This window comes from Wickerhamiella sorbophila (genome assembly GCF_002251995.1).
Source record: "Wickerhamiella sorbophila strain DS02 chromosome Unknown contig3, whole genome shotgun sequence".
Taxonomy (NCBI): domain Eukaryota; kingdom Fungi; phylum Ascomycota; class Dipodascomycetes; order Dipodascales; family Trichomonascaceae; genus Wickerhamiella; species Wickerhamiella sorbophila.
In genome coordinates this window covers 692,808-708,296 of record NW_020194004.1, presented here as the reverse complement: position 1 = coordinate 708,296, position 15,489 = coordinate 692,808, and the positions used below count along the sequence as shown (strand labels likewise).

General features: G+C 52.7%; 10 protein-coding genes across 10 annotated transcripts; 5 read left to right on the top strand and 5 right to left on the bottom strand.

The window, feature by feature from the left end:
* Positions 1-510: 510 nt before the first annotated feature.
* On the bottom strand, positions 511-1,662 carry B9G98_02260 (Autophagy-related protein 18; the record flags this gene model as incomplete). The annotated part of the gene is made up of 1 exon (XM_024808817.1): positions 511-1,662. One exon carries the CDS (start codon positions 1,660-1,662, stop codon positions 511-513), a length of 1,152 nt encoding a protein of 383 aa, XP_024664585.1.
* A 103-nt stretch (positions 1,663-1,765) lies between these two features.
* On the bottom strand, positions 1,766-2,077 carry B9G98_02259 (Protein MGR2; the record flags this gene model as incomplete). Its single annotated transcript, XM_024808816.1, has 1 exon — positions 1,766-2,077. The coding sequence occupies one exon, from the start codon at positions 2,075-2,077 to the stop codon at positions 1,766-1,768; it is 312 nt and encodes a 103-aa protein (XP_024664584.1).
* A 115-nt stretch (positions 2,078-2,192) lies between these two features.
* Positions 2,193-4,862, bottom strand: B9G98_02258 (Phosphatidylinositol 4-kinase pik1; the record flags this gene model as incomplete). The annotated part of the gene is made up of 1 exon (XM_024808815.1): positions 2,193-4,862. One exon carries the CDS (start codon positions 4,860-4,862, stop codon positions 2,193-2,195), a length of 2,670 nt encoding a protein of 889 aa, XP_024664583.1.
* A 117-nt stretch (positions 4,863-4,979) lies between these two features.
* On the top strand, positions 4,980-5,429 carry B9G98_02257 (Uncharacterized protein C23C4.09c; the record flags this gene model as incomplete). Its single annotated transcript, XM_024808814.1, has 1 exon — positions 4,980-5,429. The coding sequence occupies one exon, from the start codon at positions 4,980-4,982 to the stop codon at positions 5,427-5,429; it is 450 nt and encodes a 149-aa protein (XP_024664582.1).
* A 557-nt stretch (positions 5,430-5,986) lies between these two features.
* B9G98_02256 (hypothetical protein) lies at positions 5,987-10,339 on the top strand (the record flags this gene model as incomplete). The annotated part of the gene is made up of 1 exon (XM_024808813.1): positions 5,987-10,339. The coding sequence occupies one exon, from the start codon at positions 5,987-5,989 to the stop codon at positions 10,337-10,339; it is 4,353 nt and encodes a 1,450-aa protein (XP_024664581.1).
* Positions 10,340-10,355: 16 nt separating this feature from the next.
* B9G98_02255 (Pre-mRNA polyadenylation factor fip1) lies at positions 10,356-10,988 on the bottom strand (the record flags this gene model as incomplete). Its single annotated transcript, XM_024808812.1, has 1 exon — positions 10,356-10,988. The coding sequence occupies one exon, from the start codon at positions 10,986-10,988 to the stop codon at positions 10,356-10,358; it is 633 nt and encodes a 210-aa protein (XP_024664580.1).
* A 30-nt stretch (positions 10,989-11,018) lies between these two features.
* Positions 11,019-12,440, top strand: B9G98_02254 (Pre-mRNA-splicing factor CEF1; the record flags this gene model as incomplete). Its single annotated transcript, XM_024808811.1, has 1 exon — positions 11,019-12,440. One exon carries the CDS (start codon positions 11,019-11,021, stop codon positions 12,438-12,440), a length of 1,422 nt encoding a protein of 473 aa, XP_024664579.1.
* A 44-nt stretch (positions 12,441-12,484) lies between these two features.
* On the top strand, positions 12,485-13,603 carry B9G98_02253 (mRNA-capping enzyme subunit alpha; the record flags this gene model as incomplete). Its single annotated transcript, XM_024808810.1, has 1 exon — positions 12,485-13,603. One exon carries the CDS (start codon positions 12,485-12,487, stop codon positions 13,601-13,603), a length of 1,119 nt encoding a protein of 372 aa, XP_024664578.1.
* Positions 13,604-13,643: 40 nt separating this feature from the next.
* B9G98_02252 (37S ribosomal protein S23, mitochondrial) lies at positions 13,644-14,834 on the bottom strand (the record flags this gene model as incomplete). Its single annotated transcript, XM_024808809.1, has 1 exon — positions 13,644-14,834. The coding sequence occupies one exon, from the start codon at positions 14,832-14,834 to the stop codon at positions 13,644-13,646; it is 1,191 nt and encodes a 396-aa protein (XP_024664577.1).
* A 97-nt stretch (positions 14,835-14,931) lies between these two features.
* On the top strand, positions 14,932-15,477 carry B9G98_02251 (60S ribosome subunit biogenesis protein NIP7; the record flags this gene model as incomplete). Its single annotated transcript, XM_024808808.1, has 1 exon — positions 14,932-15,477. The coding sequence occupies one exon, from the start codon at positions 14,932-14,934 to the stop codon at positions 15,475-15,477; it is 546 nt and encodes a 181-aa protein (XP_024664576.1).
* Between the last annotated feature and the right edge of the window lie 12 nt (positions 15,478-15,489).

Genomic DNA, 15,489 nt, shown 5'->3' with positions numbered 1-15,489 from the left:
GAATGTCAGGGTAGCTGAGGTGGTAGGGCTGAATCCAACGCTCCTCGGCTTTGAATTAAACTTGGGTATTGGTTGCTATTTGAATTGGAATAGGTTCAGAGTGCCAGTGTGCTAAAATCGTAGGTGTTGACTCACGAGGCGGCGACTCCCGCGGCGTTGACCCCCGAAGCGTTGGCCTCCAGCATTGGCCTGCGGTGTTGGCCCTGCGGTGCTATCTCGCGACGTTAGCCCTACGGGTTGGCCCGCGGCATCGCCCCGTGGCATCGCCTGAACTGTGCAGTTGTGCAGTTGTGACTGAAATGAATGCGGTCCAAATAGCCGGCGACAAATGCACTGAGGTCGCAGGCAGAATTATGGCGAACTTTACGTCAATCTCGAGTATTCAAGCGCTGACAATAATTTTATTTAAATATTAAATGCAGTCTATTCGATGGTATAATACAGGCAAAAGCTGTGTCGGTACTCGTCTGATGTACATGCTAAACTCCTCTCTTACCTTACACACCTAGGTTACACTGTATACTCCGCGACGCGGGAACACTCACCACCCTTTTCCATATTTATGGCATAGTGGCAAAACGAACCACTGCTAGTGGCAACATAAATCAAGTTCGGAAGCTGGGGAAAGGCAACAATTGAGAGGCCGCTACTACCGCCCGGTATTTTGAACCAGGCGAAATCTCGGGTGTTGGATTCCCACATGTCCGAAACAGCACTGGGGAGCATTTTTTGGGCACGATCAACCTTCCTCCTCAAACTAGCCGCATATCCTTTTTTCTTTTCTGGTTCTTGTGTTTGCGAAGTCTCGACATGGGGTGGCGGGGAGGTCGACGACGAGTCCGGGCTCAGTTCTAGTGAGTCTTCGGTATTTGTGGTCGAACTAGACTCCTTGAGCCGATAAATATGCACAGTGGATGTGGCCGAACTGAGAGCTAGCAGGGTGGACGGTGAGTTGAAAGCGATGCTGAAAATGCGGGAAGGGTAGGTGCCCCGGCGGAATTGGTGGAGAAGAGTGCCCGAGGGAACGGCAAAAACCCGGACTATAGTGCCCTTTTCGGAGGCAGAGGCAAGCATGGTGCCGTCATGCGATAATTTAAGCACCGCTAGCGGGGATTTGTGGGCCTTCACAACGTTCAAGGGAGCCATGTTCGTGCAGTCGTAAAGGGTAACTTCGGTCGATGGCACCGGCTTGGTGGTCGCAGCTAAAGTGTGCGTGGCAGGCGACCCGGACGGGTATGCTAATATAGAAGCGTCACCAGTGCTCGAAAGATCAGCAATCCCATACCGATTCAGCGGAGTCTTGAGCGCCTGCAGCAGCTTCATGTTCGAGATGTTGTAGATGTATATCTGATCCTCCAGCACCACGATCAGACGCTCTCGATTCATTCGAACCTTCAACACAGACGTCGGGTACGTGAGCTCACAGATGGTAGCGTTCCGCTTGGTATTAACGATCTTGATCTTGCGTGGGGAAGCCGCCGCATGTTCGCCCTGGCACACCAGGACGACCAGGGACGTCGAAAACAGCATTTCAACCTGGCCAATTGCACTCTCTTTGGTCTTGTAGCTCTGCCCAAACGGACTACAGTTGAACACCCCGTAGCCCTGGTTCGACGCGACCGCCAAACATGTTGCGTCCTGGTTGAATGTTGCGTAGGTCATGACAAAGCTCCAACGGCAAGTTCCCGCACCGGATATATGCTCGAGCGCTGCACCCGGCTGTGCTAGAGTTAGATGTGGATATATACACTAATGTTTTTTTAAGCTAGTCGCGTTTGATGCCCCGCTGGAGAGAGGCCTGGTACATCATGCGCCATTCCTCAGGACTGCGGCCCTCGGAGCGGATCATGCTGCCGATGGACATGAACAGGCCAAACATAGCAGCAGAGCCGCCAATAAACTGGCCCATTGTGCGCATGTAGCCGTTGGGACCGGGACCGTTTTGATAAATAGAGATGCCGCCAAACATGACGCCAATGATGGTACCGGCTGTGGCACCCATGATGGCACCCATCTTCATCTTTTCAAGGATGCTGGGCTCGTGCTGGCCTTGGGGGATGCGCTGAACAGGTGGCATGGCGGGAAACGAATCAGACGGTGGTGAGAAGGAAAAAACTCGCCTGCTGAGGTCAGCGGGGTGGCCCTTTGTCGTTTCGATTGAATACGCAAGTAAACAATAAAAGATTAAATGTCTAACTGTAAATGCCCTGGGTGAGCATTTGGAATTGGTCATATCCACGTGTGTAAACGCTTCCATAACTTTTGTACACCAGGCTGTTTTCCACAAAGTTGTCCAGGTCGGCGTCGCTGAGGTCAGTGTGGAACCGCTGCTTGAGCTGGGACGCGGTGGCCGGCCCGTTTTGGAAACAGGCCAGCGTCGAGTCCTTGGACATGATCTCCACCATAGCGGAGAACTCATCCGCGTACTGTCTCAGCGTGTGGAACGCCTGCTTGAACAGAGCGATAAACTCTTTGAACGCAGGCGAGTTGGGTCCGCCCATGAGATCAACGTACTCGTGGGTCAGCTTGAACGGAGCAACCTCCAGTGCGAACCTGCCACCAGGAGAGTTGGACAACATAAAACCAAAATCAATGTGGATGATGTGGCCCTCGTTGTCAAGGAGAATATTACCATTGTGTCGGTCTTTGATCTGCAGAATGTAGCACAGCAGCGAATACGGCGCCAGCGACCGCACGAAATTGCGAAGTGCTTGCTGGTACCGCACTGACGAAACGTCACCGAACTTGACTGCAAAATGCTGCGAGAGCGTCGCAACCTTCGCCGGCGCCCCGCCAGCCGCTGTAGGCTCCTGCAGGCCCGTCAACGCCTTTTTGATAGAGTGAATGGAAAGCCCGTTGGTTATTGTCTCTACGAGACCTGAATTGGAAGATGTGATGAGAATCCGCATCTCCTTGACCCAGACATCAACGTGTGCGTCGCGCCAAATCTGTCGAGCCCGCGATATCATCTGACACGCCAACGCTTCCTGTCTCAAATCATCGCCCGTCTTTACAATCACGCTAAACAAGTCCCACGTAGGATAGTGGCCATACGGTGACGACTGCCGCAGCCGGTTTTTTCGTGCTGTCCAGTCTTCCGCCAGGTTCGCCGCACTGGGGTCGTCCGATGACGACAAGCCAGCTGTTTTGAGATCATTTTCAAGTTTACGAGCACCGGCTTCGCCTTTCGATGCAGCAAGCAAATCATGGTTCTGCATTGACTGCATATTGTCCACAATACGAGCTTTGATGGCTTCCACTTCGGCCTTGGGCAGTTTCCCACTCTGCGCTACCTCTAGCTGCGACAGAATGATCGAAGCCATGTCCATTTGCGAAGCGAGATCATTGATCGAGACTGTATTAGACACAGGCTCGGTATTGCCTGCCGCGGCAACCGCTTCTGCTCTCGTTAACGGGGCTCCTAAACCACCCGACTCACTGTTAGGGTCGGGCACCAGAGAAACTGTGGATGCATTGGCACTTGGCACAAGTCTTTCCCGGTCTGCCACGGGAACCAGGCCTAGATCCTGTTCCTCCTCGTCAAATGTGGTCTCAATTAACGGGGTCCCCGGGGCCGGAGGAGATTGCGAAAAGTTGCGATCAAACAAGTACCTTCGCTGGCCATTTTTAGCGAGCAGATGCCGGTTTCTCTCCGAGTCAGGATTGAACGTAAGATCACCTTTTAGATACTCGACTAATAGCAAATAGGGGACCTTTTCTGCGGAATTCAAAACTGTGGCTTCTGTAGGGGAGATACGCACGATGCGATTGTGTCGATTACCAGCTCCGTCCGGTATGAGCAGTGGTATATCGACTTCGGCCGGTAAATCACGATTTATCAAAGCAAGTTCAAGCTGCAGAGCAGATAACCGAGCGGCTGGAGGTACGCGTAATAGCCTGTTAGAGATGGATTGCAAGGAATACACGAATTGCATCTCGCTGCGGAAGTAATTTGTCTTGAGCTGATTGCGCAGCGGCGAACGCACAATATCTCCCGAGAGACGACGAGCCGCGGAATCGTAACCGCCAGCAACTACGCGTGATAAGTCTGGCATGCTTTGCGCTGCGATATCATACTGGTGGCCTGCTCTAAACACAGCGCTTGCTCGGGAGGCCACTTGATCCGCTGAATGCTCAATAGCTTCCTGTGTATTTGTGGAACTGGTTCCAGAGACCGAGCCCAAGCGTTTCAAGCGATTGGCAACCCGAAGCAGCTTGCTTCGCTGCTTTCGGCCCTGGGACATTACTAGGGGACGAATATAACGCGAAGCCTCAGGGACAGCGGTGGACGCTGCAATCATCGATGCCAGGACCAAGGCAGGCTGAGTGTTATCGCGGATTTGTTCATCAGGAGCAATGGGAGATGCAAATATCATGTTTTGGATTTTGTTGTACAGCCGCTTGGCTGCTGCGAACCCGTAGCTCTGAGGCTGGTCTTCCAAATCACTCAGGCTGGCTTGGAGATGCCAGAAAACAATCAGCGTACAATGCGTGGACTCGTGGCAAAGCTCGTTCAAAAAATCTTCTAATGCTGCCGACTCTGTCTCGTAGGCAACAAACACGTGGACAAGTTGCGGTAAAAAGAACTCGATTTGCAGTTGCGGGAAGTTGCGCAGTTGCTGGCATAGCCTAAAGTGGATGCCAATGTTGTCGGCGTATTTCACCAGCAGGTCAATGCACTCGAATAAAGAGAACTTTGGCGATTCAAGAGCCGCAAGCAGTGGTGCCAAATCACGCGTGGGTTCGACCCTGGCCGGGTCCATGGTGTCTTCGAAACTTTCTGGCGCTATTCTGTCGCCTTTTATCCCGCTGTTATCGTCGTCTACACCAGCAGGCCCGCTACCGCTTGCCTGAGACGACATCAAGACAGGGTTTCCGAGTCTACTTAGTCAGGGCACGCATTACAGTGTTTTCTAACTTTTCAGTTTTGGACAGTGGCGGTATAGTTGGCACAGGAAGAAACAGCAGCACAGCAGAACATGTCTGACGATCTTGAACAGATACGCAGAGCACGTATGGAGGAGCTGCGTGCTCAGGGCAACAAGCCCACCGCTGGCCCTGGCGCTGGCGGGGGATCAAACAACGACGATGCTCAGCAAGATATGCGAACATCACTGATGTCGCAGATTTTAGAGGGCGCTGCTCGCGAGAGGCTGTCTAGAGTCGAAATGGTGAGGCCGGAGCGAGCACGGCAGGTCGAGGAGCTGCTGATCCGCATGGCTCAGTCGAACCAGCTTCGTGGCAAAGTGTCCGAGCCGCAGCTGGTTCAATTGCTTGACCAAATATCCGCCCAGGAAGATAGATCGCGAGCCAAAATTGTGTACAATCGCCGCGACAGTGATGACGAGTTTGACCTTGATGCGTCCACTCAGAAAGAGCAACCCAATGCACACGATGAAGAGGAGGACGACGACGATTTTTTCGATTAATTGTTTATTAAAATACTAATGTACATGTGATTTGACTTGGTGGCTTGAATCGGGCCCTACGGAAATACGCCAGGAAATAGTGGACGGCACTAAACGCCTGTATAGCGATCGTAGAAACGGGTTTGGTTAGCCTTAGTGCAATCTGGAGTAGTTTTGAGCAGCAATACGAACAAGCGTATGTTTGAAGCGTTGAGGAGCTTTCAATTAAACTGGCATTCACTGAGTCTTGTACGAAATCACCACTAATTCCTGCGATCAGGAGCAGTGGCGCAATGGCAGCGTACCAGATTTCGGTTCTGGTGGTTGCAGGTTCGAGTCCTGTCTGCTTCGCTTTTTCCTTTTTTTTTTTTTTTTACTTTAATTTTTATTGTTAATCTTACTGTGGTATTTTTTAGCGTCACTATTTTAACGAAATTTAAAGAACTCGCCGAAAGCTCTCTTGCAACAACCTATGGCTAAACCTAAAATTATGCACATCCACAATCGTCTGTAAACACACCCGCAGCCACCTCCATACTAAAGACGTCCGTGCTCTTGCTTAAGTCAGCATTGTTTGGATGCCTGAGCAGGACAAAAGCGCGTCAGAGACGCGCGACATTCCAGCGTTTTTAAGGCATGATTCCGTTCAACCACTGAGTGTACCGTCTAAAGAGTTACGGAACTCTGCAGGCTCACATGATAGTAACCGCTCGGCCTTGGCTCGCCAGGGTTCCATGTCCAGACTGCACGGCCCTCGCGAGGCTGGTTCTCCATCAAGAACCAGGAAATCCGTCACTTTTGACTACCAGGACGAGGTAATTCAATACGATGTACAGACTCCTGAGCCGCGGTATACTCCCGACCCCGACTACTCTCAATTTGACGTACATTCCCACCCTCTGCCTTCTCTCCCCACAGAGTTTGGCGATTTTGGAGTCGATAACACGATTAATATGGGCCACTTTACGGAAGAGATAGAAGAAGAGTTTGAGGCCGAGAGTTCTGAAAGCCCCCCTAATGTTACTTTGGGCTGGGACGACGAAATTCCCCCTCCAGCGTCCCCCAATCCTTTGATGGCTGAGCTTGACCAAAGCCGCCCTAAACTCTCTAAAAGAGTCGAGGCTGTTATGGAGGAGGCTCCTGAGCTCTCTAAAAAGCCATTCGTTCGAACACACCGTGCCAATGCTTCCTGGGGCTCGCAGACTCTACGCGAAGGCCTTCACGCTGTTCCTCTATCTCCTCTGGTTGATACGAGCGCAGAGGAGGAAAGCGATGATGAAAGCCATCATTTAGAACGGCTACCTTCACTTATTCGCCAGGAGTCACTTTTGGAGAGCCAAAGAAGGCCTCATACTGTGCGGATGTCTGAAAAACGCATCCCTCCCCCCACAGATGTCCAGCGAACTTACTCTCAACGTCGTAAGACTCTTGTTAAGATGCTTGATGCCAATAAACCTCAGGTCCCAGATGCTATTGAAGAGGAGGAAGACGAAGTTAACCCCGTGCCGCTTTCTACGTCGACCCGGGATCTATTTCATCACGAGTCAGTGGTTGTGGGTGTTGATCCTGGAAGTCCTCAGCGAGAGAGTCCCCAAGAGCTTCTTGCTTCAATGTCCCCTATCCGTGATTCGATTCAGATTCCGGATTTGAGCCACACGGACGCGGACTACTTCGGTATGCCACAAGATAGCCCCAAGATTGCTGAAAACGAGGCACAAGATAGCCACAAAGATGTTCCTCGTAAACATGTTCTTGACAATATTCACCAAGAGGTGTATGGAACCGCTGAGAAGGCTGTTTTGGAAAAAACTTTACCTCAGATTGTTGAGAAGGAGTCCCAAGAAACCGATGGGGTCATTCCTCAAGGTTCCCGAGTGGTATCACAAGGAAAACCACACCAAAAACTGTCTTTGGAGACCATTCAAGAAATGCAGGAGATCAACCAAGACGTTCAAATTGAGAATTTGGCAGACGAGAATAGTACCGAGACCAAGGAAGAAGTAAACTTGGCTCACGCGAAAGACGCCATGACAAAGACAGTTCAAGAAGCTCACGTTTCAGCTGAATCTGTTCCAAAGTCTGCTGAGGAAGTAGAAAATCCATCTGCAGCCACCAAAACCAAAAAGCCTCGAAATCGCAAGCGGTCTAAAGCCAAGGGTCGAAAAGGTGACACTGTTGAAGACAAAGAGATTGCAAAGTCGACCGAAGCTGTCGAACCTAATTTGGAAGAGATCAGCAATGAAACTACAGCATTGCCCGTCGCAGAGCCCAACAAAGTGTTGAGTACGAATAAAGCGGCCGTGAACGAGCTTGTAAGTTCATCACACCCAGTGCCTGAATCTGATGTACCCCAGATCGATTCAATGTCAAAGACAATCGTTGAACACCACAATGACCCCACAATTTTGAGACGGCCGTTACCCGTCATTGACGCTATTATAGCCGATGAGCCTACAGTGGAGCACCCTGAATCACCCGCTATTCCAATGCAAGAAATGACGTCACCTGAGGTAAAACTCGAAAGCTATAATGGTACACCAATCATTCCGGAGACTACTGAGGCTTTCCGTGCAAATTCTGTGGCTCGAAGACTCGCTGCAATCGAGGAAGTGGAGACTCCAGAGATTGCTGGCGATGAAGCCTTAAGCACCTTGGTGCAGGATGTCGAGCCAGCAACCGTGCAGCACAAACCCATTGATGCTGAGACTACAGAACCTCAAGCTCTGGAATCTGAGATTGTGCAGCCTGGAATCTTGGTGGCTGAGCCTGTGTTCGGCAATACGCCAGTCTACCCAGAGGAAGAAGAGCTGAATATGCCTCAACTAGAAGCAGCAAAGGAGAGTGTGCTTGAAAACGGGGAACCTGTCGACAAGGGCTCGACCTCTTTCAAAGAGTCGGATCTGCCTGTAGTTGAGAAAGCCACAGAAGCTCCAAATGAAGCTGCACGCTTACAGTTTGCGCCAGTTGATTTAGGTGATACACCTGATCTTGGTGCTATAAGTTCTTCTCCCTTTGAGCTCACAATGCCCGGGACCCCTACATTCAATACGGTGTCACCGTCACAGGCTGAAATTGAGCGAAGGGAGTATCTGGTGCGACAAGCAGAGATTGTGCGTCTCGCCAATGAAAGAGCACAGCCACAAGTTGTGGCTGTTGACGAGTCTGTTGATGAAGTTGAACAGGGATCACCCTCTAGTGTTGTCGAGAAACAACAGACAGACAGTCCTGTGATCTCCCTTCCGCACCTTGATAGTGATCTGTCCGAGAGTGAGATGAGTTCTCCTGAGATTAGCCAGCTGCGGCCAGCTGCTGACATCCCTGAGCCTGTTACCGTGATAAGCCCTGTGATGGCCAATTCCGAGTTTTCGCGGGCCCCTCCTATTTCGACGTCCACACTTAGCGTTGAAACGGGAGACAGCTTGCAGAACATGAGTAGCGAGCTCGAACAGCTTCTTACTCCTCGTCGTGGATACACTGTACGTGAAAGCCCCACGTATGTGATGGCCAGCTCTCCGGCTAGACAACGGTCCACGCCCGTTCGTCGCAACGGAGCTCTCGAAATTGGCGCCGGTCCCCATATTCCTCAAGCGGCTAGCTGTGGCCAGATCAGTCACGCTAGCCCTCGACGGATGCCTCAATCTGCATCTGCATCACCAGTGCGGGTTCCTGAGCACAGCCGCCGATCTCGCCCCGTGTGGATGGCAACCGCGCCCCCTCTACAAGAGGAGCCTGAGGTTACTGTGCCGGAACCTGTGGCCATAAAGTCTCCTGCACTTCCAGCAGAGGCATTAGCAGCGTTCTCATCAAATTCATCGATGGGGCCGATCGACGGTGATACGCCACCTTTGCGTGAGCTGACACCACCTCTGGCTAATGCTAGCTCTGATCCCCAACTTAAAGAGCGCCCGACGTCAGAGATTCACGTACCACGGGTACGTCCCAGCCGCGAGCTTCTTAATGAACAGTACAAGCAGCTGCCAGCTCAAGAGAGTGGTTTAGAAACACCGCGACGAGGATCCGGCTTGTTATTCAGTTCTCCTGTTGTTCGCAAAACCAAGTCGCCTACCAAGTTTGCTGGTCGTCTTACAACATCTCTTCACGAGACCGGGCGACTGTTCGTTCGTGTTGATAGCGTTGTCACCTGGCTTCCAGACATTGTTTCTCGGACCTGTCAGGTTTGGCTCGAGCTTGATAATGGCGAGCACTGCATTACCACGCCGTGTGCCGACGTTGTTGGAGACGCGGCCCGCTTTGGAAAAGAGTATGAACTTGTAGTTGGCCCCGAGGAATCGGTTACCGTCACCACACACATCAAGTGGCAGCAGAGCGGGCCTACGGGCACTACACTTTTGAGCAAGCTGCGTCGCAAGCAACCCGAAGTAGACTGGCAGCGTTTGGTAGCTGCTGATGGAGCCTTCGGCCGTTGCACGCTTAATTTTGCCGATATGTCGACTGCAGCCCTCGGCGCACCCACTCCTGTGTCGCTTGAGCTCGCAAACGAATGGACCGGCGGCAAGGGCGGCAAGATCGGGCTCACCACTCTGTTTGTCCCCCGCATGTCTGCCAAAGAATCGCTGCCGGCCACCATGGATGATGCCGTGACACAGATTGAAGCAGCGCAACGGGCAGCCAAAGCCCGCAAGACAGGCCTGCTAATTGTAAACGGTAAACAACGCTGGTGCCTTGTTGATGACGCCAGTCTTGTCATTTACTCTGAGGCACGTCGACCGCGTGCCTCTTTCAACTTAAATAAGGCCACTGCGTGTGACTCGAACGACTCGTTTGTGACCCTGGCGTTCCGGACCGGCGACGTCCTGACGCTTGAAGCAGACTCGACGACTTCTGCACACGAGTGGTCCACCGAGCTGGCGAAAACCATCGCCTCTCCTTCCCCTCGCAGCCCTTGGCTCAACTTAGTTTTGTATCGCTAGACCTAATTATTATATATCAACGCCTGCGTCGATTCTGTTGTAATTGTGCCAACTGTGGCTGCGGCGAGGCCATCTGGTTGGGCATGCCGGCGTTAGCACCAGGCATCGGTGGCATCATTCCAGGCATTGGAGGCATTCCAGGCATCTGAGGCATGCCCGGCATCTGAGGCATTCCAGGGCCACCAGGCATTGGCGGCATCAGACCGGGCATAAACATTGGCGGCATGCCCATCATACCCATTACTTTTTGTGGAGTGTAGTTTGCACGAATGTGGTCCTGCTTCGAGCAGTATGCCTGCCATGTGAACTCGTCGAATCCGTAGTTAAAATAGTCCGTCACGTCGACACCGGGCCGCCGCCATGGCTTGTCCTCAAACTCCGCCATCGACAGCTGAGTGATCGGCTTTCCCTCGTATTCCCCGATCGCGTCAATATCGATAGCCTGGATCTCTCGTTTCGGTGCTGAGGGTTGTGTTTCCTCCGCGGCAGGAACTGCTGCCGGCGGGGCGGCTGGTGCCACGGTTCCTGGTGCCGCTGCCGCGGCCACTGCAGGTTTCGGAGCCACTACGTCTTTTCGGCTATTAGGAGCCCCCAGAATGAACTCCACATCCGACTCATACTCCGAATCTGAGCCCTCAATATCCGCCATCGAAGTTGCTGACTGTTTCTCTCGTGCAAGATGCCTCCTTATGTTAGGGGAGGAGTCTGGACGAATGTCGAGGATGAGATATTGAGGGCGGCGGTGGCCAAGTACGGGATGCAGCAGTGGTCGCGAGTTGCTTCATTGCTGGTTCGGAAAACTGCTCGGCAGTGCAAAGCCCGATGGACGGAATGGCTGAGTCCGGCGGTCCGAAAAACCGATTGGACGGCGGCAGAAGACGAAAAGCTTCTACACTTGGCCCGAATCATGCCAAACATGTGGCGATCAATAGCGCCCATGCTGTCTCGTACGGCCACCCAATGCCTAGAACGCTACAACTATTTATTGACCGGTGCCGGCGAGGAAGAAGATCACGACGACGATGCCATTGAGGGCCGTCCTGCTAGGCCTGATTTCGTGGATATGGACGATGAGGAGCAGGAAATGTTGATGGAGGCGCGTGCTCGACTGGCGAATACTAAAGGCAAGAAGGCCAAGCGCAAAGAGCGAGAAAGGTATCTGGATCAGCAGAAGCGTGAAAATGTTCTGGAGCAGCGTCAGCTAGACAAGGAGCAGGGGAAAACACCCCAGGCTTTGAAAATCAAGAAATCCAAGTACTCTGTCGACTACAATGCCGAGATTCCGTTCGAACACCGTGCACCGTCGGGTGTTCACGACACCGAAGCGGAGAAGCTGGAGAATGCCATGGTTCTAGACGAGTTTCAAGGTAAGATTGAAGGTGGAGAAAAGGTGGAGTTTGGAAGGACCCGCAAAGTAGCTAAACAACGCAAAGAAAAGTTGCCGAGACCTACGGTGCTTCCTCTCGATCTGCCTGCCCCGCAGCCTGAACCAAAACCCCGGCCAGGTTCTAAACTGAAGCTTTTGGGATCGTTTTCAACGCTTCCGGAACCCAAGAACGATTTTGAAATTGCTCCACCTGAAGCAGTGGAAGTACCCGTGGTGAAAATGATGGCTCAGAAGGACGCAGAGACACTGTTACGGGAGAAACAACAAGAGCTCGAGAAACGCCAGGCGACCTCCGTGCAATGCGGACTCCCAATGCCGCTGCTAGTCCGTGGATTTGGCTCTGTTTTCGCGGAAAGCGAGTATGTTGTTGACCATGCGTACGAGGCTGTATTACCGAGCCACGAAGCTCTCGCTGCAGCGAACGCGTTGATTGATGCTGAAACCAAAAGTGACAACGTCCGAAACCCAGACAGGAGCAGCATCAGACCGTTCAAGGCTTCTGGTGACCCAGAGTCGGCAGCAGAGGCTGCTGTGTCGTCGGAACTGGCCATCTACCATAAGCTGTTGGATCGGCTGAACAAAACGACCGACGCGTACACCACAGAGACCCTGCGGCTAGCTGCGTTCAAGTCACTGGCCGCTCTCGAGAACGAGGGCATTAAAGAGCGACTCGCCGACCTCCAAGACGCAATCGCTCTGGCAAATATTTATTAAATCTAACTAACTCTGCGATCGCTAGCTCGCTGACTAACGAACATATGGCTGGGGCAGTGCCGGATATTCCGGGCGTCAAAGCGCCTCCCGAAGGAGCCAGAGAGATTTCGTTAGAGATAATGCGGCTATTAGGAAGACACTCGCCGAAATTTCCAGGGGCTCAGCCCGTTTCGTTTGCGAGACAGCACCTCGAACACGCGCTACTGGACGAGGACTACTTTGTGTGCGAAAAGAGTGATGGACTGCGTTGTTTGATGTTTTTGTCGAGCCTCAACGGAGAAGAGCGCACATACCTTATAACGCGCAAAAACGAGGTGTTTTGGATCCCTGATCTGCATGTTCCCCTCACCGAGACCGACCCATCGAGCTTCCACGTTAATGGCACGCTGATTGATGGTGAATTAGTTCGCACCCAGGACGGCCGTCTCAAGTATCTTATGTTCGACCTCCTGGCCCACAACGGCAAGTCTCTTGTCGAGCGGGTGCTTGATTCTCGGCTGGGATATCTGAAATCCGGGGTGTTCAAACCTTTCCAGGCCCTGGTGGCCAAGTACCCGGAAGATACTCAAAACTTTCCGTTCAAAATCTACATGAAGGCAATGGAGCTCTCCTACGGACTCGAAAAAGTACTCAAGGCGCGACTCACGCACCTTTCAGACGGCCTGATTTTCACCTCGCGCAGGCAGCCCTACATTTTTGGAACGGACCCACATATTTTGAAATGGAAACCCCCCAACGAGAACAGTGTAGATTTTGTTTTGGAGATGGAGTTCAACGAGTACGAGGACCCATCGAGCGGCGAAAAGTGGCTGGACTACGATTCGGTTCCGCAGTGTAACTTATTGGCCTGGCATGGCGGATCACAAGACCTGCCGTTTGGTCACATGTATCTTGAAAACGACGAATGGGAAAAGCTAAAGGCTCTAGGCGAGCCGCTGAACCGCAGAGTTGTCGAGTGTATTATGGATGATACGGGTCGTTGGCGATTTTTGAGATTCCGCGATGATAAAGACCACGGCAATCACATCGATACGGTTGAGAGTGTCATGGAAAGTATTCAGGATCACATCACTGAAAAGGACCTGCTCAACTCGGTAGAAACAATTAGAGACGCTTGGCACGACCGCCAAGAACAACCCAGTGCTAAACGGTTAAAGACGTAGTGATTTCAGTTGAGTTTTTTTTGACATATATACAATAAGCCTACAAGGCGAAGGACACGCAGCTTCTCAAGAGCGCCCGTGGGTTGCCGTTGCCGGAAACGGCGTACTTGGCGGCGACAAGTTCTGGCGAGTACTCTGTGAGACCGGCTGCTGCAACATAGCGCAAGTAAACGTCGGTCTCGGCCGGCGAGAAGGAGCTGACGGCAATCTCGCGAATGCCCTGCAGTTTAGCGGCGAGTTCGCTATCAAATTCCTCGGGGGTTGCGTATGCAGGCGCTGAGCCGTGGCCGAGCCCGATGGCGATGGTGTCGTTGCTGACGATTCGGCCGCTTGTCGCAGCAAGGACGGCACCATGCTTGAACTTGCGTTTTGCGCTGAGGAAGTCCAGCAAGATTCGCGGGATCTGGAGATCGGCGTGGTAAATAGGCTCGTTCTCCTTACTGCGGTTGGCGGCAAACGGCGTCTTGACAAAGGCGTTCAGACTGTCGGCGCTGATGAGCACGGGGCGGTCGCCGTTTTCCAGCTGAGAAATAAAAGCAGTCAGAGATCCAACCGGGTCCTCCTTGGCACTGGAAGATCTAAGCAGCTTGATATCGTCGCTGGTGAGCACGTCACGGTTAGCCTTGGCAATCCGCTGCGCCCAGCGGCGACTGAGCATGGGCTGGTCAAAGACGGCGCCAGATTTCGACGCAACAGCATCAGTAGAGCCGTCAATAAGCTCTTCAGCCCGCGGGATATGCAGCACGATCCAGTTCTGCAGCTTGGCCATCGCATGAGCCTGGGCCAGCAAAGTGGACTTGCCCGAGCCGGCAGGGCCAGTTAGAAGCGCTCGCTGCTCGCTCGAAGAGGCCTGCTTTAAAATATTTTGGATCTGGCTCGACTCGTCGCGCAACAGAGACGCTCTCTGGAGAAACAGCTCGTTGTTCTGCTGGGGCTGGAAATCGGCCATATGCACGAGACTCGCCTGAACGGCGTCTGGGAAAACAACCATTGACGGCTCGCTAATAGGCGTCTCGAGATCAGGCGCTGCGAAAATACGCAGATTCTCCGTGCCTACTGCAACCTCGCTAGCAGACTTGGAAAACTTCGAGTACGCAGCCGCCCGCCGAAAATTGCGATACTCGCCCGAACCTTTCTTGGGCGTGCGCATCTTCACCGTCTGCTCCTTGGCCTTCTGCTTGAACGCCGCAACGCTGCCAGCATGGAACCCTCGAAGACCCAGCCGGTACATGGTTTTTTGATAGTCGGGTTACTAATGGGGGAAGGTCGGTTGGAGGTGAAAAATAATTTTTCAACTGACAAAGCTGAACAAAAGTTTTTTTTGAACCATGCGACAGCTCACTGAACAGGAGACGAAGATAGTGTTTGAGAAGCTGAGCGGGTACATTGGTCCGAACATTGCGCAGCTGGTGCAAAGGCCCGACGAGAAGTTCTGCCTCCGCATCCAGAAAGACAGAGTGTACTACATGTCCGAGAAGCTGGCCCGGCTGGCCACATCGATTGCCCGCCCTAATCTTATGTCCTTGGGGATCTGCCTGGGCAAGTTCACCAAGACGGGCAAATTCCGCCTGCACGTCACCAGTCTCCCCATTTTGGCGCCCTACGCCGTCAACAAGGTGTGGATCAAGCCCAACGGCGAGATGCCATTCCTGTACGGCAACCACATTCTGAAGGCCCACATTGGTCGGTTTTCCGAGGACGTACCTGAACACGCTGGAATGGTTGTTTTCAGTATGACCGATCTGCCGCTGGGTTTCGGAATCAGCGCCAAATCCACCGCAGAGGTGCGGAGGGCCCAGCCCAACGCCATTTCCGTATTCCGCCAAAGCGACATTGGCGAGTACTTGCGCGAGGAGGATACGCTTTTTACTTAGAGAGGCAAATAG